Genomic DNA, 23842 nt, shown 5'->3' with positions numbered 1-23842 from the left:
CTGTATTAAAACCAGACTATTTTTGTTTGATTGACCTTAAATTGCCTTAGATATAATGACATAGTCTTCTGATTTGCCTTCTTCTTCCTGGGGGGCTAGTATGATTTATGTTCTGTTAGATACCAGTTCACAGTTATTGCCACACAGTGAATTTAAATGTAGTAGAAGGATTGTTCTGCTAATTGTGTGGGTTTTTCTCCTTTAGGCGGTGCTAGTATTATTCAGTGCCACATTCTGAATGATAAGAGACATATATTAACAAAAGATACCAATAATAATGTGGCATATTGGGACGTATTGAAGGTAAGTATCTTTTATATTAAATATATGATACTGGTTCATGTATCCCACTTATTTTTTATGATATAGATATACATAGATGTAGATATATAGATAGATATACACCAAGATAATAAGTATATAAATTAAGATTTAATTTCAATAATACTTTATTTGGGGAGTAGATACTTTCTTACGTGAATATTAGATAAGGCTATAGTTTCCAAAATGAATATTTTGTGTGTGGGGGGGGGGGGGATTAATTTAAAATTGTAATAGTTATTTAAAGGTAACTGCTCTAAAATAAAAATGTTTGACCATTTTTTTAAAAAATGTTTTAGACTCCATATTAATAGGCAAAATGTGAAAATGTGTAAAATTTTGAGTAGCTAAGTCAGAATCAAATTAAGTTGCCACTTAATTATTATACTTTCTTTTTTTATGTATAGGCAAGTAAAGTGGAAGATCTGGGCAAAGTGGATTTTGAAGATGAAATTAAAAAAAGATTTAAGATGGTGTATGTACCAAATTGGTTCTCAGTAGACTTAAAAACAGGGGTAAGTTCACAATTGGTACTTGTGCAATTTGGGATAGTTGAAAATTTCTAACGTAGCTCAAAATTAAGTATCATTAATTACAGAGTCCTATGTTTTTAAGTATGAAAGGGAAAAAATTATTAATTCTTGCAAAATGTAGTTTAAATATCTTTTGGTGTCCTAGTAAGTTAAAGTGTAGTTGCATAGAACTGCATGAAACACCTTTTGGTTCTGAATCTGTGGCTTAGCACTTTAGTTAAACAGTACAAATAAAGGTTTAGATACGCGTTTGGAGAATGTATCCAATGGCATGCCACTCACAACTTTTATTCCTGACAGATGTTGACTATTACTCTGGATGAGAGCGACTGTTTTGCTGCTTGGGTTTCTGCCAAAGATGCCGGCTTCAGCAGCCCTGATGGGTCAGATCCAAAACGTGAGTGTGTCCTTCCTTCTCTTCCTCCTTGCAAAAGAGAAGGTGGGTCTGTGCTCTCTCCTTGTGCTCATCTTTCTAAGAGTCTGTTCTGTTGTGTTGATGATGTCTTTGGTCAGGATTTTCCTAATGTAGCATGTACCCGATGTATACAAATACCGTTCTAGTGGCTTTATATGAAATAGCCTTTTAAAGAATGGCTATATCTGAACAACCAAATAGAATATGTTTGCTCCATATTATCACTGCTTTAAACATTCAAAGTTAAAATTTTAATAGACTTGGCAAAATCTCTGAAGGCTTGCTTTTAAACATCATTGGCATTGGGTTAAGAATTTAACATCAGGCTCTGGCCAGGTGGCTTGGGTGGGTGCAGTGTCGTCCCATACACCACATAGTTGTGGGTTTGATCCCCAGTTGGGACACATGTGGTGTTTCTCTCTCACATATCTCTCTCTCTCTCTCTCTCTCTCTCTCTCTCTCTCTCCTTTCTGTAAAAGCAATAAAAACATATCCTCAGGTGAGGATTAGGAAAAAAATTTAACATCAGAATATGTGGAAACTTGTTTTTATTTCTTTCCCTCTATTTTTAGGTAAAAAGGAGTAATTCTCTTTTCCTTTTTTTTTTTTTTTTTTTTTTTTTTTTTTTAATTAACTCTGTTGCAGTGAACTTAGGAGGACTTTTGCTCCAGGCACTCCTAGAATATTGGCCTAGAACACATGTGAATCCCATAGACGAAGAAGAAAATGAAGTGAACCATGGTTCGTGCTTTATATCGGGATAAATGGTTAACAGTTACTCAGAAGTTAAAAAGACTTAGACTGGTTGTTATTTTAAGAGGCATTTTAAGCATTTGCTAAATTGTGACATAATATTTGTGATGTGCCCAATTTATTGCCTTCCCTTCCACGTCCCAAAGAAGGAACATCCATCCAGTCTTCACTGAAAATCCAAGGAACTTCCAATCAGTGAAACTGCTCAATATAGAGAGAATAAACCCTGTATATTTACATGACCTTTGTCCTTAAAAGTAGACAGCTTAGCAGGCTTATGCTGAAGCTGTTTCTCAGGGTATCCATGCACCTGCTGGACTTACCTTCAAGCCTAGCTAGTTAGCTGCATCAGAAAGCCAGGTTGGCCTTGTATTGTCATATTTCATGTTGGCCTGAAATGTTGCTATTACCTAGTCTGATGATCTGCCTGATCTTGGCTCTGAATGTTTCAAAAAAATCAAATTTCAACTCAGAAGTGTCAGGAAAAGTGAACACGTCTATATAAAGAATGAATGCCCTTGAGGACATTCAAAGACTGTGTGTGCCACAGGCAGGGGCAGCAACCTTCTCATAGGCTCAGTCTGATTAAAGAAAGGGGAGGAAAGATCTTAAAATTTGACAACTCATGTGTAACCTACAGCCAGTTGAAGATGCCTTGTGTCCCACCTACTGAGGGCCCACTCTGCTGAGGATTCTGAGTTCCCTGAAGTCTGCCGAGGATGGCCCGCTTCTGGTGGTCAGCAGCGATGCGCACCTAGCAGGGACTTCACTCTGCTGACTGACGCATCCAGAATGATTTTTGGACTTTAAATCTCTTTTGTAAGCATGGCATGTTCCTTGAAAGCCAGTCTTCTGATGTCCCTGCTAGAGAGAGGGCACCGGTCCCCCCATGTGGCTTTTCTTTTATGTCACCTCCCCATCAGAATTGCACAGTGGGCTGGGACCCAGAGAAACTCAGTGGACAGATCTCTCCACTGAGGGTTGAGAAAGCGAGGCTCTGGTATGGCTCTGCCATTTATCAGCGGTGCAGCTGTGGGCTTGTCCTGTCCTGTTCTTCGCTTGTCCTCCATCTATAACATCACAGACAGGATGTCCTCAGAGGCCCAAGTGTCCGATAAAGATTAGTCAAGAAACAGTGCTACTGTCAGCACCTCTTGGATCCAGGTTTGGGTTGGGGGAAGAAGTCCCAGGAAACCACAAATCATTCTTCAAGTCAAAGTGCCACAGTAAAGCAGGGCAGGGCCCGCCCACCTCCCCAGCCAGAGCTCAGGACACTATGGTGTCCACCTGTCTGGTAATCTGCTGTACCTGCTCTGTACTCAGCAGATACTCAGGAGTTGCTTAGATTATATTATTGAGCTCAAGTACTCGGGCCTCTAGTAAGTTATAGGTGGGGATGATGCAGATAAATGGGCAAGAACCCTGTCCTGCAAGGACTGACGTTCTGCTGGGCAGAGAGCTACCTGCATGAAGCATTCTGAGTCCAGGGAGAAGAGCTGGGTGTCATGGGAGCGGCTCTGAAGGTGCTGTAGGATTTCAGAGGATGGGCTGCTTCCGGATTCATTGGGGAAATTCATGAGCAAGTTGGCACCTGAGTGGGGGTTAACTTCACTTGGGTCAAAAGATTACAAAGAAAACAGTGAAATGAAATGTGCAGAGAACAATATGAACAAGAGTATGACCTCTCTGAGGATTTTATTTTTCACTGGTCCCTCTGCCATCAGTTCTGGCCACCATGACAATAATTTTTTTTCTGACCCAAGAAATATTTCTGAGCTTAGAGTTCTACTAAAAACACACATCAGATTACCATTTATAAACACACTTTCCTAAACTCCCCTGTGGTTCAAGTAGATGGTTATGCTTTTGCTTCAAATCTCAAACATTAATCTCTTCTACTAAAACCCTCTGAAATGCAGTCATTTCTCATGGGGCACATCACAAGTTGCTATACCAAGTATTTCTTACTTTCAGGAATTTGACTTGGTTTGTTTTTTGCCTTTATTTTTTACTCTGGCTGACTTAAAGGACTTTTAACTTTAAAAATATTGCAGTGTTTGAAGCCTGGGTAAACATAATGTTTAGAATCTGTTCGTTGCACTAACTCTGCATCTGACACCATCTGTATCTTTTCCTAGTAAATGGGGAGCAGGAGAACCGAGTACAGAAGGGGAATGGCTATTTCCAAGTGCCCCCCCACACCCCCGTGATCTTTGGCGAAGCAGGAGGCCGCACACTGTTCAGGTATGAGCAAGGAGGGCTGGAGGCAGAGGCTACAGATTGTTCATTATCACTCTAGAGGTGTCAGGGCTTGGGAAGCTTTTCATCTCGTGAGAGAGTTAAGTGATGCTATTAGACCACTGATCTGAGAGCTGAGCCTCTGCTGTTAAATGAGGTCGACACCTTGCCTCGAGGCAGCTTCTCTGGTGGTGTCTGCAGGAAACTCACTTCCACTTATTCAGCATGACTGCCAGGGTCAGGGGACAGATGGCAGCACCAGAAGTCCCTGTCCACAGGCCAGCATCAGAGTAGGTGACTGCCCTCAGGCTGGGTCAGGCGGGATGGACGGGGCTGCTCCTGGGAATTGTTGGGCCCAGCGATGGCCTGATCTGAGGTGTGAGGCTGGGCTGCGTGTGTCCCTGCAGGAAAGAGCTACGCTGGCCTTACCTACACGTTGCCAGCAAGGCCTGCTAGAGTGATGGGGAGAGCGCAAGAGAGCCTATGTAGGGCCATAAGTAAGAAAGGGGCTTGTCTTGCCCTTGAGCGCAGCATTCTCTGCCTTTATGGTGGTTTCCTGAGTGTGTTACCAAAATACCCTGCCCCGCTCCGTGGGGAGGCTGTGCCGGGGGCTGCAGCGCTGGCAGGGGGTCTTTCTCCAGGGCTTTGCCTACACACAGGCTTCCGCATTACGCAGGGACTCAGGCAGCGCTGGTGCTGCTGGCCCGGAGTCTGCTCCCGCTCCAGCTGAGTGAGCCATTCAGCTGGCTGCACTTCTTTCCTCAGCTCAGTGGGTTGTCCTGAATGAACGCTGTAAGGCCCTGTCCCTTTGTCTAGTGTTTATAACAGTGATTTTGTCATCTGCTGCCGTGTCACTCACTACCTGATGGCTGTGTTTAGGCTGCTCTGCCGGGATTCCGGAGGGGAGACTGAGTCCATGCTCCTCAACGAGACGGTGCCGCAATGGGTAATTGACATCACTGTGGATGTAAGTGTCCTCCACTCCCACTTCGCCCTTGTGTTTTTTCCAAATCACGAAGCAAGTTCAGAACTGCTTCAGACTGTATAACCTGAAAGTGTCATAAAAACTAGATTGTCAAAGAAAACAAATACCAGAAAGCTGACAGGACAGCCATCCCCGAGTCCTCGTGCTCCGCCTCCCGAGGCTCCATCAGGAAGAGTGCAGTAGGAGTAGCCCTCCCGCTGCAGCCACGGAGCCTCGGGAGCTGTGCCAGGGACAGAGCCGGGAGCCCCGTGTGTCAGCTCTAAGCCCTTTGCAGCCACTGGGCAGCAGCCACTGTGGCCACTACACACCCTGCGCCGGTGCCAGACTGGTTGGCATGTCTACAATGACTTCTGTGTCTCTGTCAGTGAAAACCAGGCGGCACCCAGTGAGGGCTGCGTGCAGTTCTACCAGCTGATGCAGGAGCCGCCTGGTGCCGGCGACACCCCTTCACCCCTGGCACACGTGAAACCCTCCCAACACCCTGAAGTCCTGGGCTCCCCATTCACCTCAGAGACGTCTTTTTAATCGAGGATGGAGGAGGGAGTGGTTGTAACTCCCGTTTTACTTTATGTGATTACAAAGCACCCTTCCACCTGGAGGGTCTCTTGTCTCCCAGCCCTATATACAGAGCTCTCCAGGCCCTGCCCGTGGACCCCCGTCCCTCTACAGTCTCACTTTTTGTGAGTAAATTTATTAAGTAAAACTAGACTGCCAGGTAGAATCCTCTTCTGCTTCCCTGTAGTTCCAAAGTTGCAGAAGTAGTATTGGTATTCATCTGTGGATATCAGTATTTGTTTTTAACTATAAAAATAATATATGCTTATTAAAGAACATAAATGAATAAAGTGAAACTCCCATCCCTTTCTCAATCACTCCTTCTCTTCCATTTGCTCCCTGTCCTTCTCCCCAGAGGTAATAACTGTTACTAGTTTAGTGCAGAGCCTTTAGTGCTTTTTCTATGCTACATCAGCATATATTACCTGCATGCAGCTTGTTTTATTTTCACAAGATCTGTTATGCATACTGTTCTGCAACTTGGTGGTTTTTTGTCTTGTTTTGTTTTTTTACTTAAAAATCTATCTTGAGCATTTTTTCATGACTCTACAGATTGGATCATTTCTTTTAAATGACTGTATACTATTCCGTTGTATAAATGTACCATAATTTATTTAACCAGTACCCTATTAATGGGCACTTAGGTTGTTTCCAATGTTTTCTATTACAAACAATGCTTCAGTGAACATCCTTGTACATATAACTTTGTGTACTTTTTAGGATAAATTCCTAGAAGTGGAATTGCTGGATCAAAGGGTATGCACATTTTAAATTTTGATAGATATCGGCAAATTGCCCTCCACAAAGGCTGTTCCAGTTTACACTCTCTCCACAGCGTATGCGTGCCCACACCCTCACCCACACTGGATACTTTCAATCTTTGCTAAAAGATAGACAAATACTATCTCATTGTTTTAATATAATTTGGGTGTTTTTTTAATTTCTAGTGAGGTTAAGTATCTTTTCATATTGGCCATTTCTATTTCTTCTGTGAATTGCTTGTGTTATTTACTTATTTCTCTATTGGGTTATTTCTCCTTCTTATTAATTTATAGGAGCTCATCATATTAAATATTAACTCTTTGACTATTATGTCTCTTAATTGAATTTTTACTTTGTTCGTGGTATTTTTGTCAGGCAAAAAAGTTTTAATTTTATATAATCAGATTGACACTTTATGGTTCTGAGTTTCATGTCTTGCTTATGTATTTCCCTCTCCAAAGTAGCAAAAATGTTCTCCTGTATTCTCTAGTATGTTTATGATAATTGTTTATGTCTAGGTCTTTAATCTATTCGTTATTTTGTTTGGTGTGAAGTAGGATGCTAACTTTCTACAAATGGACAATAGCCAGTGTGCCAACACAATTTTTAAATAATCTATCCTTTTTCTACTAATTTGAAATGCTGTCCTTATCATATACTAAATTTCTGCGTACACACGGGTCTGTTTCTAGACTCTCTTCTGTGCTGTTGACCTATTTTGTATACCCCTAAAGCCATATGAAAAGAGATTTAATCTCTAGAGCCTTCAGAAAGTATTTTCTGTCCCAGATATACCACCTCCACGCCAGTGTGACACCTGGTGGATATTCTGTGGTCGTCTCCAAGTCCGAGCTCCCCCATAAACCACTACTCCTCTGAGTGTGCATCTCACCTGGCATACTTTAGGCCTGTGGCTTATTCCTGAGAGGAGACATCTGGGTGGGCCAGGGCATGGAGGCTCAGAGGGGATTGATACCCAGAGAGAAGATGACCAGTTAGTTTTATCTTTCACTAAGTATGTGGTTTATTTCAGGGTAGATGTCTAGCTAGTTGGCTGAAGTTTCCACTCTTGTGCAAAACCTCAGCCCTCTGACGTCAGAGGGAAGGAGCGTGGGAGGGCCTGGTTGGCCTTTCCATTGCATGAGGGGCCTCACCAGCGTAGAGTATGGTTTTGCTCAAAGACAAATGTTACAGGTTTCTCTCAAGGCACTTAATTTTTTGTTTGGGCCTTTAGGGATCAGCCTTAATAGTTTAACGTAGAATTTAGATTTTGGTTTGTATGGCTTCAAGAATTAAAATAAAATTTGTCTCCCTTTAATACTTTGAATTGTTATTTGAAAAGAGCCGTGTTTACAAGTTCATATTGCCACTGACATTACATATAATCTTTTATTACAAAACTGAACATTATACTTTTCTGATACATTTTGTCTAAGGCTGACTTAGATAATTTGATAGCTTACTGTAAATTTCATAGAAAGTGACTTTTAATTGTAAAACAACTATTAACTTGTAAATCATGTTCTCCTATTGACATCATTTTAATCTATCAGTTAATAGAAACTATGATGCCATTTTTTTACTTTTAATATTTCAGAAAAATATGCCCAAATTCAACAAAATTCCTTTCTACCTCCAACCTCATGCATCTTCAGGAGCAAAAACCTTAAAAAAGTAAGTAAATGTACTGTCATGTGATGCTTTTATCTAATTAATTACCAGACAGGTTTTTTATTCCTTATGATTGCTTTTATAGCAAAGGAGGCAAGGACTAGATATAAGGCTAGTTTTATAATATCACTTCATACAGTTTAACCATTTACCAAGTACCTACTGTGGTAAGCTACAGATGTTCAAAAATAAGACATGGATTTTGTCTCTTGCCATAATCTGTGCCCTACACTCTTTTGTGTGGAAGAGTGATGGTGACCTCGCCCTCCATTACTGACAGAAGTCCACGTGAGGGGTGGGTGAGTGCTCCTGTGTATCCATAATAACTGCTTTTATGGATACTTAAGAAATCATGAGCGTAGGGGAAAGAAATGAATTTTTGGAGCTTTCCAGAAAGGCTTCTCGAAGGACATGGAATTTGAGCTAGACCTCTAAGGATGGATAGAACTTCAAGAGATACTCCAGGTCCAGGAAATGGTTTGATCAGGGATGTGGAAGTGGAAGTAGAAGCATGCGCAAGAACTGAAAACTAGCCAGGACCTCCGTGCTGCAGCCTAGGATGTGGGGGTGGTGGGAAAATAACTTCCGAGGGGAGTCAGAGAAGAAATTCCGGTTTCATTGGTGTATATCCTAGCAAATAAAATTAGTAAGACTTTAAAACCTTTTGTTGGGGGTATTTCCAATCATATACAAAACAAAGAACAGGAGAATGAACCCCCATTTTCCCATCCAGCAGCTTCCAGTCATTCTCCACACACAGCCAAACATTTGCTTCATCTGCTACTTCCTCCTACCCTCCCCCCACCTGCCTGCACACACACAGGAGCAAGTCCTAGATCTCTCTTCACTAGATGTAATGACCCTACACTCAAGGTGCTTTCAGAGTTTGAGCCTGAGCCTACTTGGCTCAACCATTAACTGACATCAGAGAAACAGAAGTAGGTTTGGGGGTGAGGCAGTTGATGAATCTAGGTTTGGACATGTAGAGTTTGAGGTTCCTGGGGAACAGCCAACTGGAGATACCCAGTCAGCTATCGGGTTTGTGGGTGTGGAGTTGGGGCAGGAGGTTGAGACTCACGGTGTCAGCTGTAGGAAGGCAGGCCCTGGGGGAAATGGGCCTGGGAGCCCGGGGCCGCCTCCCCTCCCAGAGCAGTTAGTGTGTCCGCTCTGGTGCAGCATAATCATGGCTTAAAGGGCACCACGGAGGTCGGTTGGCAGTTCTAAAAATGGGGTAAGGCAATGACTAAAACTTGTATTGGTTTATGTTTCTGTGGTCTGTTTTCATCTTTATAAAATGTTAACGCCAAAGAATATGGAAGAGATAATATCCAGTGACTTCCTGGTGTCAAGTCTGCCCTTGCTTTTTACAGAGATAGACTTTCTGCTAGCGACATGCTCCAAGTCCGGAAAGTCATGGAACATGTTTATGAGAAAATCATCAACTTGGATAATGAGTCGCAAACCACTAGCTCTTCTAATAATGAAAAACCAGGAGAACAGGAAAAAGAGGAGGATATTGCTGTGCTGGCAGAGGAGAAAATTGAACTTCTGTGCCAGGACCAGGTAGGTGGGCTTGCGGACCAGGGCCGGTGCTCGGAGTTACATCACGGGGTCTGATTATGGTTCCCAGGTCTGTTGCCTTTGGGGGGAGGAGGGGCTTCTGCTCTTAAAGAGGCTCTAAGGAACTCCGGGTGTCTCCCAAGGAAAGGACACGGGGTCATCTTGATTTGCAGAGCAGATTCTGTTAGTTTCGGATGTGAAGTGGGGTGGGTGGAGCTGTTTTCAAACAAGATGCACTGAAGGCCTTCTGGAGGAATGACTGGAGACGGTGTCCTGCGCCCAGGGTTGTGCCTGTATGCATGGCAGTCAGGCCCAGAAGCCGGCCACCCCGGGGGTGGGGGAGGGGAGGGCGCTCTGGGTCACCTGTGAGAGGCAACCGTAAAGGCCTTAGATAGCAGAGGCTTTGACATTTCTAATTTATGTTTTGCTGTTCAGGTTTTGGATCCAAATATGGACCTGCGGACAGTGAAACACTTCATATGGAAGAGTGGCGGGGACCTCACCCTCCATTACCGGCAGAAGTCCACGTGAGGGGTGGGCGAGCGCTCCTGGGTATCCATTTACTGACCTTCCTCTGTGGCCCCAAGAGTAGTCCTAGGAAGCCCACTGAGCCCAGTGGGAGCCAGACTTCTAATGGCCGACTTGGTGTGGACTGAGATTCTCTTTCAACTGCAGTGACTAATGGAAATGTAATATAGAAACCAGTCTCCTTGTGTAGAGCAAGCTGTCCCCAGGGAGGCAGAGTCCGAGAGCAGAACCCCAGCCAACTGTCTCTCGAGATGTACAGAGAACTGACAGGCCAGCGCAGGCCTGGCTTCCTCCTTTTATTTCAAAGGACCTTATCTTCGTTAGCACTTGCTAGAAACACATCCTGTAGGGCCATATCTGTCACTGTGTTTCCACTTCACACGTGCTGAGTAGCTTTTCTAAGAGAGTACATTCCATTCGTGCAGTACCTATGAAGGCTTTTTCCAAGTTTGTCATTAAAAACAAATTGTTTTCCCATTTAAGACAGTTATTTTTAATAGGAACTTGCTGTTGCACAATTCGAGAGCCAGCCCATTTCATAATAAATGACTAGTGTTGGGCTTGTTTCTACTACTGCACCTCAGCTGTGTTCCTGCAGGTGGAGCTGTGGCACCTCCAGGGGCTGGGCCATAGCACATGGACCGCTGTGTCCCAGCGATGCCACACTGACGCCAGTGCCCCGGACTGTCCGGCAGCCACAGGGAGGTGCAGCTGTCTTACTCCTTCCTCCACTGTGTCATTTTATTTACGGGCAAAGCCAGGTGGCACCAGAGGTACTTGCTCTGGTAAGCAGCAAGGCACCATCAAAACTTAAGACCGTGGTGAAATTTTAACTTCGTTTAAAATGCTACCTAAAATGTATGGTGTCAGTGCAAGGATATCATGGTGAGTTGCTTTGGTAATTCATAGCCTGGAAACATACATATTTGTTTTCCAGAGTTTTATATGCAGGTTTTTGTTGTTGTACCTCTATCCAGATCGCTTTTCACTGTTCTTTCTAACAATCTAAAGCTTTCATAGAATCATTTGGATCTTGTACAGAATATAACTTATTGGGGATAAACACTTCAACTTTTGGCATAAAAACACTCTGGACTCTCCCCAAGGTCATTTGTATTCAGACGAGAGCAATGGTCTGCCCCGACCAGACTGCGTGAGACTCGCCTCCCGTGTGGAGCCAGAAGCACAAGTGCCTTCAGAGGCAGTTCCTTCCAGGCCAGGGGCCTCCCCAGCTCGTGTGCAGCGGCGCCCATAGCAGCGGGGCCTGGGGCGGGGGTGGGGAAGGATTTCTTTTCTACATCTTCACGGGTTCAGCTGAAGGCAGCCTATGGGCCTCGGCCCAGACCTTCCTGTTTGAGACACTGGGATTCGCACAGCTGTAGGGACAGGGCTCCCTCCCTCCCGCACCGCGGGCAGCCTCCTCTGGGAAGTGGACAGGTCACTGCCGCTGGCTCTCTGAGGACGTGAGCCCCATTCCACCGAGCCCCCCTCCCTCACGCAGAGAGCAGCCCATTTCTTTTGTAAACAGCCCTTTCTATCTGTTGGATACAACAGTGCACTTTTGCTGCACGTTTTTTAGCAATAGTCGTGAATTCATGTCAAAAAACACACCAAACTCATTTACCAGCCCTGTTGTGTTTGCATGAGGGGCCCTTGGGCTAAAGGGAGGGTTTTGCTGCTGGGCCGTCTTGCCCTGCTCCCGAACCTCGAGGGGCGGCTGTGCTCCCTTCCTGTCATAGATCTGACCCCAGCATGGTTGTACTTTTTTCTTTTCTTCCCATCAAACCAGTAAGTTTCCAGAAAAGTGGACAGTCTGCAATGCCAAAAGGGTAAAAATCTGTATTTCACAGTTGTATAGAATAAAGGCTTTAGTTAAAATATTCAAAGCATAGTACATGTTTATTTTTTCACTTGTCATTTTCCTTCAGAGCAGATGATAGAGAAATTGAGAAACCTCTGGTTTTCCTGTTTACCCTGGAAATAATTAGCATTGGTATCCGCTTTATCCTGCAACTTGGGAAGAGGCATGTGTGAAGCAAGGAAGACCAGAACCCTTGGGTGAGGGTGCCGGGGTCAGGGGGCCAGGCTGCAGCGCAGGGACCTGCCCTCGGAGCAGTCCCTGGGCTTGTTCTTCCTGCAGTTCTGCAGGCGGAGCTGGGCTCCCAGGCAGCCCCGGAGCAGGCCCCGCGCTGGCCTTGCACCCAGGCCTCCTGCTCTGCAGTGTGGCTGCGCTGGTGGGCTGGACAGGGCTCGCTGGCCGTGCAGTCAGAGCGCTAGAAACTCAGTGTTCACTAATTGGGGGCCTCCCTCCATACACTTGGCCTGTGCCACCTTCGGCTGATCGCCCTTGTGCTACAGGCCTAAGAGCTCTGAACTTCCTTGTACATGAGAACATGACAAATCAAGCAGCAGCGGGGACTCAATGTGGACAGAGACTAGAGGTGAGGACCCCGTCCCTGGGGGAGCCCTCCTCGTCCTGCAGGACAGAGCACAAGACCCATGCGTGCATTAGCCTCCCAAGGCACCTGGTGGCAGGAGGAACAGCACACGCACACGGGGAAAGGACAGAAGGGCCCTCACCCACTCTGGCCCTGGCCTCTCGTTTCCCCTTGTGGTAGGAGCTGTGTGTAAAGAGATCTGGTCAGGACTGGCTTGGAGAGTGTGAATTTAAATTTATAACTTATTCACCACTGGGGCTGGCCGGGTGCCTTGTGTATGTAGAAGAGATTGTTGTGTAAGTTTGGGAGCTGACGGGATACACTGGAGATACTAGGTCTGTGGGGTGTCAGCCCGGGGAAAGAAGAAACATCGTGGTCTAAGCACAGGTGAGTATCTGCTGAAGGTTCTAGAAATTCCAACCCTCCTCTCCCATGAGAGGTGGGCAAGTTCACTGCCTCTCTTCTCCAGCTGTGACTGGCAGATGTCAGTCAACCTGAGCCGGCTGTGCAGTGTGGCACAGGGATGGGGGCACGTGACAGAAGAGACAGTAATTGGGGCTTCAAGGGTCCCCAGGGTTGGGGTGCCTTCCAGCAGATAGCACAGGCTCAGCTGTGCAGGAAGAATCAAGGCAAGCTCTGCAAAGCGGTTAGGCAAACACCACACCCACCTCTTCCTCCCTTACCCCACGGCCACACCTGACCACGTCTGGGCCCTGCTGCTTCCTGGGCAGCCAGTGACCACGCAGGAGCAAGCACTGGGCCTCAGCGTACACGGCCAAGATGCCCTTCCCCAAGGCCCACACCGCCTCTCCCCACCACCAAGGCTCCGTGCACCACACAAGCAGCAAAGAAGCCTTCCTCTCCTCCTCCAGCTCCCTACCACCCCAAAGATGTGCTTAAGATTCTCAAACAAGGGCTCAATTCCCCAAAGCCAGGACCATCCCGCAGATGATGGCAGGTCATTTCTTAGAAACCAGTAGGGTGAGTGGACACGAGTCCCCCACCTACAGGAGTCCCCACACATCACTCGGAGCCACAGCCCAGGAAGCTGGACATACTGGGCTGGGATCAGGCAAGGGGCTGGACCCACAGTGTGGCCTGAGCCACCTCCCCACACCTGGACCTCAGGAGATGCCATCAGGGGCCTTGCCGTTGCCCAGGGTGTTGTTCAGGGGTAGCGAGCTGGGCCTGGCTGGCTGCCTCCGCTTCCGCCCTGAGACCTGGACTTGCTGTGCTTGCCGGCTCCTCCTCGGCCTGAGCTTCGAGCAGCTCCGCAGACAGCCCGTCCTCTGGCGAGGCTGCAGAGGTGAGGCTGTCGGGAAGGGTCAGCTGCGGCAGGTGGTCCTGCTGGGCCTGGGCACCGGGGCTGTCCGGGAAGGAGACCTCAAACTCTGAGCCAGACCACGTGGCCTCCCCTGAAACACACAGGAGGGGGCTCAGGAGGCCTGCAGGACCTGGGGCCAGTGTGGCCGGGGCAGTAACCCCACTGACCTCCAAATCCCACCCCAGACACTGAGGGGGAGGAGAGAGCCAGTGTACAGACACCTTGACATGGCCGGATTCTTCTCACACACCAGCCTCTGACCCATGGAGAAACGGGACAGCCTTCCCAGAGGCCTCTGCAGGTGCAAGCCACTCACCGCCACGCTCGTGAGAGCCACTGCTGGAGCCGACGTCCTCCAGCCCCGCGGCTGGCACGGTGGTGGAGGTCAGCTCTGGGAAGGAAGGCAGGCTGGGGCAGACGCTGGCACTGCTATCCAAGAGGGAGATGCCCGACACGTCCAGGAAGCCTAGGGGAAGGGGCACAGCTCTTTGCTAGCACAGGACCCTGCCTGCTGAAGGCCAGTCCCCTGGCTCCCTCAGCCCCGTTCCTGGGGCACCTGGCTCAGCCTGAGACTAATCTCAGCCTGTGGTGATGCCCCTAACACAACCCAGAGGTTCCCCTCCCCACCAACTGCTTGCTTCCAAGGAAAGGAAGGGGCCTGGCATTGGGCATCATGGGAGTGGCACAGCGGCAGAAGGACCAGACCCTGCTCCGGCCCCAATTTGCTGCAACCTTGAGCGGGCACCTCCCTTCTCTGGAGAGTAGCCTCCCCGTCTACACACTGTGTGAGGTCACCTGCAGCCATCCTGGCACAGAGCAGGGGTCAGTAGGTCTGAGGAAGGTTTTGGTTCTGTTGCCAAAGTCCAGGCCTGAGCCTGGGGCCCATTTCGGCACCAGGGGTGGCAGGTTCCCAGCTCCTGGCCAGGGCCTGCTCACTACCTGGGTCCATGACTCGCTGCACTGGAGGCGGAGGCTGAAGAGGAGTCTCCACGGGCCGTGGCAGTTCCCCAAGGTCACGCACACCATAGCTGAGAGGCCCGGGCTCAGGAAGCAGTCCCTCCAGGGAGGAGCCGGGTGCCTGCAGCAGGGCCTAGGGGAGCCAGGGGAAAAGAGGGCCCAGGGAGAGGGCGGTCGGGACAGTGTAGTCCAGCTTCACCCCCAGCCCCCACCTGCCCCAGAAGCATCGCTCTGCCTGAAGGAGCAAACAGCCTTGGTGGTCGGTCCCTCTCTACAGGTGATGTGAAGTCAGACGGGGGCCTGGCTGGCCTCCCCAGCAGTGCCGACACGGAGAGGGAGCGCTCTTGCCACTCTGAGGAGCCCAGGTGCCCATCTGGCTGGGCCCCGTCAATGACCCACAAGAAGAAAGGGCCTTCCCTGAATTCCAGCAGGCCTGGAAAGCCATCCTCCATGCCCCGGGCACAGGCCCCAGGGACCAGCCCAGGGCCTAAAGGCATCAGGGGGCCTGCTCAGCAGCCATGAAGACAAGACCAGCACTCTCCTGCAGATGCAGCCGGACAACCAGCCCGGCGGGGACTCTGATGCCCAGCCTCTGGCCCAACCTTACCACAGACTCACTGGGGCACAGCGCAAGGCTCCGCCCACCCCGGAGCCTGTTTCCCACTCATGAAATGTGAGTGACAGCTAGTGCCTCACCTCCCCACCTCAGAGGCAGGAGAACCAGAGCGGGTTTCATGGTCCCAGAATGGGCCCACCTGTTCCCACTGGGTCCCACAGCAGGTGGGCCTCCTAAGGGCCTCCAGAACCCTCTCTTCCTTCTGTCCACATGAAGCTCCCCACGTCCCCTAGTTGACAGGGGCTCCCCACGTACCTCCAAGTAGTCACCCTGCCTGGCACCCATCTCTGGGCCAGGAGGGGCAGGAGAGTCCAGGGGGCTGGTTCCAGGAGGCAGGGCACCAGGTGGTGGGGTACCAGATGGCAGAGTACCAGGTGGCAAGGCACCAGGTGGTGAGGTACCAGATGGCAGAGTACCAGGTGGTGGGGTACCAGGTGGTAGGGCACCAGATGGAGGGTTACCAGATGGCGGGGCACCAGGTGATGGGGTACCAGGTGGCAGGGCACCAGGTGGCTTCTTGTGGTAGCTGGGGGGCTGGATTGGGATCCGATGCAGATACCCGTAGCCGATACCACACCCCAGACTGCCGAAGTCCAGAAACATTCAATCCAGGAGTTGTCCCACAGCCTTTCCTGTGTCTGCCACCCCCACCCACCAATGGCAGTGAGGGGGCTAAAAGGATGCCTCCTGGACCATGGTCAGCCTCAGGATCCCTAAACCAGGGCCCAGCCCTCCACCCCCCACCATGGGGCTCTGGGGTCCATGCCCACCAGCCAGGCCCACCCAGGGCCCCACCAGGACCCCACCCTACAGCCCTCCGACTCCCGGAAGTACCTGCCCTCTCCACCCCAGGCTGCGTTGGGAGTTACAGACACCTCCCGGCAGGAGTCGGACTCGGAGTTATAAACCATCAGCTTCAAGGGCTTCCCTTCGTGGGACTCGATGAGCGTGAAGAAGTCCTCAGACTGGGACAAACACACGGGCCTGAGCCCTGGCCCCAGCGCTGGAACTGGAGGCACTTCCCATGGACAGCACCCACATCTCCACACCCATCCGGGGTCTGGGAGGGCTGGGCCTCGGGTTCCTCACCTCCTGGAGGAGCTGGTCTGAGCCAATCACATAGTCTGTGTAGGGGCACAGGCCAGCAAGGGAGGCGGGCGAAGAGGGTTCCACATCCTGGGGAAGAACAGAGAACCATCACTCACTACTGGCGCGGAGGAGGGGCCGGGAGCTGCCTCTCCAGGTAGCCTGTAGGACACTTGCCCTCTGTCCCCAGGCCAAGGCCTCGAGCCCAGACTCTACCTTACCCCCCAATTCCCCTACCTCCCCAGCAGAGGGCAGTACCGTGGCATGGCTCACAGCTCTGAGCTCTGGAATCTGCCCTGGGTTCAACTCCTGACTCCACCAACTGCTAGCTGGGCGATTGGACAAATACTTAACCCCTCAGCTGCAGGTTCCCAACAATTAAGACTACGATATGCAGTGCTCACTCACAGGGTTGCTGAGAAGATTTTAGAAGTAATATAGGTAAAGAATGAAAACCACACTCTGGCCCACAGTCAGTGCCCAACTGCATGGCTGTTAAGACCCCTGGGTATAAGGATCACCCTCTCCCTTAGAGGAGCCGTGAGCCACTGGCCCGTCCCAGCCTCCTAGGAATGCGCAGGGATTTCCATCTTCGCCCCGTGGCACTAGTGGACAAGCTGAGGTAGGTCTAAGGTTGAGAAGGCTCCCCGAGAAGTCGGTGAGCAACAGAGGAGGCTGGAAAGCCAGCCAGTTTCCATCTCAGGGCACCCTCCTGTGACCAGGTCGCGGGAGCAAGCATTCTTGCGAACTTGGGCACCATCAGTGGGCGCACATGTCACGTGTGCACGTGTAACTGTGCTGGACACTGACAGCGACGTCTGTGACAATTCCGTCACCGAGACTCACAGGGTTCAGACCCCAGGCACCAGCCCAGTGCCGAGGCGTCTCAGAGGACCAGCCGGAAAAACACACCAAGGCGGCCACGGCGGCACCACCCCCCTCCAGTAGGTGGCAGCCCCACCTCTCGAAGTAAGAAACCATGTAAAGAGCAGGGGTGGGGAACCTTTTTTCTGCCAAGGGCCATTTAGATATTTATAATGACACTCGAGGGCCACACAAAATTATCAACTTAAAAATCAGCCTGCTCTATTTGGCCAAACGTTTAATCAACTCACCGCTCATGCCTTGGCAGGGCCAGACTAAATGATTTTGTAGGCCTTACATGGCCCGCGGGCGGGATGTTCCCCACCCCTGGGATAGAGGGTCAAAAGTGCCCAAAGGCACACGGCTAACAAGAGGCAGGGCACACCATGCAGGTAAAGAGCTGCCCTCTCTGGACACTGGAGTGAGAAGGACCCTGCCCTCAGGGAGTCCTCCAATAGTCCACCTGGCTACTGGCCCTGTCCCAGTTGCCCCCACACCCTACTCCCCACCCCCAGGTACCCCCACCCCCAACGCCCTCACATGTTCTGGCCCCACCACCTTCCCCTGCAGTGCTTGGCCTGTGGCCCCAATGCCCAACTCATCGCCCCACCCACACCCATGCCCAGCCCCACCCCACTCACCAGCACGTGCCACACGTGCTCGCTGGCCCTGTGGAAGCTGCAGAAGCGCACACTGGCGCCCAGCAGGCCTGGGCCGCCCCACATGTTGCTGGGCACCACCTCCACCTCGCGCACCCGCATGGTCTTCATGTTGAACACCTCCAGCTTCACCGGCTTCTCCACATTGGCCTTCAGCAGATCCCTCAGCGTGTCAGTCTCCTTGTTCTATGGGGGCAGGGGGCTGACTCCAAGGACCCCCACACCCCATCCGGGCCACTCAGACAAGTCTGGGTCTGAGGTGGGGCAAGGGCCTTGGTGGCCAACTGCCCCGGCAGGGCCACACACCCCCCCCCCCCCAAGTAGTGCTAAATGGGCCTCCCTCAGCTCCCCCTCTGACCCAGAAAGCACAACAAACTCATCAAGGAGCCTCCTGGGTTCAGGGCACTGCAGGCTGTCCCGCTCTGAGCTGCCCCGTGGCCAGAGCCCACATCTCTCATGCCCCAAGAGGCAGGCCCCTAGGCCCCGTGGCCAGCTCCAAGAGTCCATTAACCTCCAGTCCACCCCAGAGAGCTCAGGAGCTGAGCGCTGGGCAGGGAGAAGAAAAGGGAGGCAAGAGCTGGGCTGGAGCCTCCTTTGGGGCATACGGGACACACACACACACACACACACACGGCAAAGCTCACCAGCCTTGAGTGCCCGATGGTGATGATGAAGTCAAAGTAAGGCTCCAGGCCCGCCTGCTGGGCTGGGGAGTTGTCCTGCACCTGTCCCAGGGCAGAGGCCGGTCACGGAGCCCGCCCCGTGACTTCCAAGAAGCCCGGCCCTCAATGTCAGGGACCATCACCACTCCCCGCGTCCCAGCGAGGAAACGGCACTGGCAGGAACCGTTCCGGACAGGCCACACATGGGCACTGCTAAGGTGACCTCCCTCCTCTCCCAACACCTTCCCGGGCACACAGTTTCCTCTTTAGGAAAACAGCTCTTCCCTGACCATGATCCACAGATCATGCTTCCAGGGATGCCTCGTAGGAGAGCCCTGGGCAGTCTGGGGGCTACCAGGAGGCCCCAAGGAACAGGGTGGTGCAGGCCTACAGGGAACGCCAGGAGGGTTTCCCGGAAAGGTTAAGATGTGGACAGAAAGGGAGGGCCCTTCGTACTGAAGTGGGCAGGGCCCCATGAGAGATAGAACCAGGGCTGTGGCCAGAAAGAGGCAGCGGGGAAGGCAGCCTGTGGCCAGATCCCAGAGGGCCCCAGACCCTGTGGTGACAGATCCCAGGTCAGCCCAGCAGGTGATGGGAGGTGCTGAGGAGAGCAGACCGCAGGGCAGGAAGGAGCCTGAGCCACGGAGCCTGGTGAGCAGTGCCAAGGCCGCGCCTCACAGTTCAGCCTCCGCTCCCATGCAGGGCATAGGAGTCACTCCTGGCCCAAGGGTGCTCCCTCCCGGCACTGGACTCCCTGCTCCTCCCATCTCCAAAAGCACAGCAACCAGGGCTGCAGCTGCAGCTGAAATCCCTCTCCAAGGCCCCATTTACAGAGCCTTGCCCTTCAGGCGGCCTTTATCTCCCTTCAGGTCCCAGCCCTGAAGGTGGGCTCCACCCCTCAGGCCTTCGGGTGTCATCGCTTGAGGCCCTGATGACCAGGCATCTGCCAGGCCCCCAGCCCAGAGGGCTTGGGGTTCCTGTGGCTCTGGTTCTGCTCACCTCTGCCAGGGGAAGACCCTGTGGCTTCCGCCACCCACCAGCCCCTCCAGGCGTGGATCCCCCAAACTGAAGGACAGCTCACTGCTGAGCCTTCGGATCAAAGCCAGTCCACCCCTGGCCTCCTTCGTGGCAGCGTCACCAATGGAGCCCCTGCGTGCCACCTCCAGAAGCTGCCGTGGCTTCCAATGAGAGGATCTACTGGAGCCCAGGACCCCACCGCTTTAGGGGAAAGCTGGGACCACGTGGCTTTTGAAAACCAAAGGACAATTCATCAGAGAGAGAGCGTGGAAGAGGTGCTCCTCCATGTTCGGGGGCCACTCTAAGCCACCCCACCTCCCTCTGGTAACACCCGGCTCCTGGCACCTGCCTACTCCTGCTGCCCTCCACCATTAATGAGGTCCAGAGGCTCAGGCCCCCAGTCTCCAGGCCCAGCCCCCTCCCAGCCACCCAGAGCCTCTGCCTACCCTCTCCTGTGGCCTTGTGCTCGGTCTGGCTGTACTTACTGCCCTGGCCCTGGGCCTTGTCATTGACTCTACAGAGGAAATTATCTGTGCTGCTGCCCACTACACCCCCGCACCTCCCTCCCTCCCCGGGACACCCCCCCCCCACCCCCCCAGCAAGCATGGCCCTCAGTCTGGCTTTCCCTTGGGGGTTCCCATCACATCCAACCCTCCAGCCCCCCACCCACAGAGCCTACCATCACAACACAGAGACCAGGCAACAGCCAGGCACCGAACTGACAAGCTTGCACCGGTCTCTGCAGCCATCCACGCTACACAAGGGAAGCGGGGTCCTTCCCCAGTGAGTCAGAGGCCCCCCTGGTCTGCTCACCTCCGTTACAACCCCTCCTTCTCTACAGTACAAATCTCGACCCCCAGATCCCCATCGGGCTACGGAACCCTCGCGACCCGCCGTGATCTTTCACCCCGGGACCCTCCCCTGCTGCAAACGCTGTCCCCGCGTCGGCTGCGGGCTCTCCCGCTCCCGCTCCCGCTCTCCCCGGCTGGTGAGCGCTGGTCCTCGAGCCCCAGAAGCCTTCCCGGCCCCAGGACGGGCGGTGTGTGCGCCCCCGCCAGCCCCCCGCAGCTGGCGTCCACTTGGTTTTCCCGACCCGCGGACACAAGAGCCGGGACCGCGTCCCAGGCCCAGCACGGAGCGCGGCACACATTGCACAGCAGGCGATCACGCAGGCAACCTCCATGCACAAATGCGTCCCGCCTGGGGCTGGTGCAATACTCGCCCGGGAGAAGGGCTATTGCTGGGGCCCGACCCGACCAGGAAACGCTCCCGCTTCCTGCACAGCTGGCACTGGGGCGGGCGCCGGGCCGACAGCTGGCACTGGGGCGGGCGCCGGGCCCACAGCTGCCGCGGACCGGACTGCCGCGGGGCCGCCTCTCGCGGGCCGATCCCCTCGCCCAGGGGGCCTCCCACCACCCACCAGCCCCTCCAGGCGTGGATCCCCCAAACTGAAAGACAGCTCACTGCTGAGCCTTCGGATCAAAGCCAGTCCACCCCTGGCCTCCTTCGTGGCAGCGTCACCAATGGAGCCCCTCCAGAAGCTGCCGTGGGCAGCTCACCCTCCAGGGGGCCTCACCCTCCACTCGGGCAGCCGCACTAGGGCCGGTCCCTGCCTCCGCCGCCCGGGGGCCGGCGCCGAGGCGTCCCGGCGCGTCGGTGTGGACGCCCGGCCCCGGTCGCCGGCGCCGCGGGAGCGACTCACCCCGTGCAGGTGGAAGCCCTCGGAGGTCTCCGCGGGCTGCTCGGTGCTGGAGCCCAGGCCCATGGCAGCGGCCCGGCCCCGGCGCCAGCGTCCCCGAACGCAGCGCGGACCAGGTGCCACCAGCGCCGACTCGCCCTCTCGGCGCTCAATTACCAGCGCCTGGTCACGTGGACGCTTTGCCACGCCCACCCCGGATTCTGACGCTCTTAGCAACCGGCCGGCATCTCCGTCTCCAAGGACGCGCGCGCTGCCAGCGGCCGGCGGTTAGAGGCGTGCCCTGGACCCCGATTCCGGCATCCGGCCCCGCTCCGCCCCGCTAGACCCGGACTCCGAGCCGTTGGCGTCCAGAGATGAACAGCAATGACTCCTCCCTGATGGTGCGTGGCCCGGGCGCTCCCTTTGGGACTCTCCGCCCCTAACCCGGTGACCCCCGAGCCCTGCCGCTCTCCTGCCCTCCCCTTGACCCGCACTTCGCTGTCTTCCGCTGCTACTGGGGGTCCTGACCCTTCTCGCTTCACTCTCCCTGACGAGGGCATCCCCTCTGGTGCTTTCTGTGCACCATGAACCCCAAATCAGCATCCCCATCCAGTCCCCTCCCCAAGCTCCTCCAAACCAACGCACCCCACCCGTCCATCATCCTGCCATAAGCTCCCCTTTCCCTGCCGGTGCCTCTTCTGTGTCCCCGACCTCAGTTGATGGCACCACCATTTGATCCCCCAGCTTTAACTCTTCCTCATACCCATCCCCTGATCCTATCTATCAGCAAGAAACGTCTGCTCCTAAATGTCTCCTGAGATCACCCACTTTTACCTCGGAGCCCCGGGTCACCACCACCTTTCCCCTGGGCACCTGTAACAGTCCCCCACCCAACTGGTTTCTCTGCTTCAGCTCTCTTCACCAGCCATCCCCCCTCCCCAGCCCCCCCCCCCCCGCCCCCCCACACACACACACACAACCACCAGGGTGGTTTTTTTTTTTTTAAATATATTTTATTGATTTTTTACAGAGAGGAAGGGAGAGAGATAGAGAGTTAGAAACATCGATGGTAGAGAAACATCGATCAGCTGCCTCCTGCACATCTCCCACCGGGGATGTGCCCGCAACCCAGGTACATGCCCTTGACCGGAATCGAACCTGGGACCCCCCCCCCCCTCCCCCCCAGTCCGCAGGCCGATACTCTATCCACTGAGCCAAACCGGTTTCGGCCACCAGGGTGGTTTTTGCAAAAACGCACATCTGAATACGTCCCTCTCTTCTGCTTAAACCCATTCCCACTGCGTCCTGTTCTCCTCAGGATGATGTCTGGACCCTTTCATATGGCCCACAAGGCTGTTACAATCCAACCACATCTGTCTCCAACCCCAGCACCCAGAAACCTTAGGGGAAGTGAGACTCGCTTTACAATCTCAGCCCCTGTTACTGTGTGGCTTCTGCCAAGCCACTGTCACCATGGCCTTTAGCTTTCTTAACTGGGAAGGCTATGAAGAGAGCAATGCAGAAGTTAATGAACATAAAGCCCTGGGTACACTTTCCAGAGGAGGTCGGCCCACAATAAGTTGTAACTAACTCCTGATGCAATTATTCTTATTATTGGTCCCCTCTCTTCCCCCTGAGCCCCTTCCTAAGACAGCTCGAGTTGAATTTTCCACCTTTGAACCAGAATCTGTGGATAATTCCACAACAAACACCTCCAGGCTCCTTCCTGGGGAAACTGCATGGAGTTGCTCCTGGGCCTGGTGAACAGGATGAGGCCAGAAACTTCTCTTTCTCTTTCTCTTTCCTTCACAGAACTGAGGAGGAGCAGGGAACCAGGGAGGGAGAGGTCAGAACAGAGGCAGAGAAGGGCTATTGCAGTGGGTGTCTCCCCTCCCGCAGGCTGGGATCATTTACTACAGCCAGGAAAAGTATTTCCACCATGTTCAGCAGGCCGCGGCCACGGGCCTGGAAAAATTCAGCAATGACCCTGTGCTGCAGTTCTTTAAAGCCTATGGAGCCTTCAGGGAAGGTAAGGACTCATCATTGGTGGCCTCCTGACCTGGGCACTAGCCCAGCACGAACACTGACTCCACCCAGACGCCCACTCCTACCCCCAGTCATCCCCAGGCTCGGCCGCAGAAGCCTGTGCCATCCATATGTAGTCGACTCTGAGACCTTAAAGGGCTCACTACTGCTGCTCTGCACCTCGGTTTCCCTATC

General features: G+C 52.5%; 3 protein-coding genes across 14 annotated transcripts in view; 2 read left to right on the top strand and 1 right to left on the bottom strand.

Moving 5' to 3' along the window:
• WDR48 (WD repeat domain 48) overlaps window positions 1-12207 on the top strand; it is a 33466-nt gene extending 21259 nt beyond the window's left edge. Inside the window, exons 11-20 of one of the 2 annotated variants that reach the window (XM_070391586.1) lie at window positions 206-303; window positions 729-836; window positions 1155-1251; window positions 1915-2010; window positions 4161-4266; window positions 5140-5227; window positions 6521-6556; window positions 8160-8236; window positions 9604-9796; window positions 10229-12207. In XM_070391586.1, the coding sequence (XP_070247687.1) occupies window positions 206-303; window positions 729-836; window positions 1155-1251; window positions 1915-2010; window positions 4161-4266; window positions 5140-5227; window positions 6521-6556; window positions 8160-8236; window positions 9604-9796; window positions 10229-10324 (995 nt within the window). In that variant the 3' untranslated portion in view covers window positions 10325-12207. The remainder of the gene's footprint in view (window positions 1-205; window positions 304-728; window positions 837-1154; window positions 1252-1914; window positions 2011-4160; window positions 4267-5139; window positions 5228-6520; window positions 6557-8159; window positions 8237-9603; window positions 9797-10228) is intronic. The other variant, XM_070391587.1, reaches the window with a different exon arrangement.
• On the bottom strand, window positions 12136-21777 carry GORASP1 (golgi reassembly stacking protein 1). Of its 2 annotated transcripts, none has more exons than XM_070391589.1 (9): window positions 21647-21777; window positions 18910-18990; window positions 18248-18451; window positions 16746-16832; window positions 16491-16621; window positions 15912-16239; window positions 15023-15173; window positions 14400-14549; window positions 12136-14174 (listed from the first exon to the last, which is right to left on the bottom strand). In XM_070391589.1, exons 1-9 carry the CDS (start codon window positions 21707-21709, stop codon window positions 13897-13899), a joined length of 1473 nt encoding a protein of 490 aa, XP_070247690.1. In that variant the 5' UTR covers window positions 21710-21777; the 3' UTR covers window positions 12136-13896. The 2 variants fall into 2 exon arrangements, with proteins under 2 accessions (XP_070247690.1, XP_070247691.1); XM_070391590.1 differs by having other exon boundaries at window positions 18248-18415.
• A 137-nt stretch (window positions 21778-21914) lies between these two features.
• Window positions 21915-23842, top strand: part of TTC21A (tetratricopeptide repeat domain 21A) — a 29438-nt gene continuing 27510 nt past the window's right edge. For 7 of the 10 annotated variants that reach the window (XM_070391580.1, XM_070391579.1, XM_070391583.1 and 4 more), the window contains exons 1-2: window positions 21915-22023; window positions 23501-23651. In XM_070391580.1, coding sequence (XP_070247681.1) covers window positions 21997-22023; window positions 23501-23651 — 178 coding nt within the window. In that variant the 5' untranslated portion in view covers window positions 21915-21996. The remainder of the gene's footprint in view (window positions 22024-23500; window positions 23652-23842) is intronic. The other 3 variants (XM_070391585.1, XM_070391584.1, XM_070391578.1) reach the window with 1 other exon arrangement.

Source organism: Myotis yumanensis, unplaced genomic scaffold (genome assembly GCF_028538775.1).
Source record: "Myotis yumanensis isolate MYYU_CA2020_CCGP unplaced genomic scaffold, mMyoYum1.0.hap1 SCAF_14, whole genome shotgun sequence".
NCBI lineage: Eukaryota > Metazoa > Chordata > Mammalia > Chiroptera > Vespertilionidae > Myotis > Myotis yumanensis.
This window is presented reverse-complemented; position numbering and strand designations above follow the sequence as displayed.

Coding starts and splice junctions, on each gene's coding strand:
- GORASP1 (XM_070391589.1), bottom strand. CDS start 21,709: ATGGGCCTGGGCTCCAGCACCGAGCAGCCCGCGGAGACCTCCGAGGGC. Junction 16,833..18,247: donor AGCACGTGTGGCACGTGCTG/GTGAGTGGGGTG, acceptor GTTCTTCCCCAG/GATGTGGAACCCTCTTCGCC. Junction 14,175..14,399: donor TGGCTCTCACGAGCGTGGCG/GTGAGTGGCTTG, acceptor TGTGTGTTTCAG/GGGAGGCCACGTGGTCTGGC.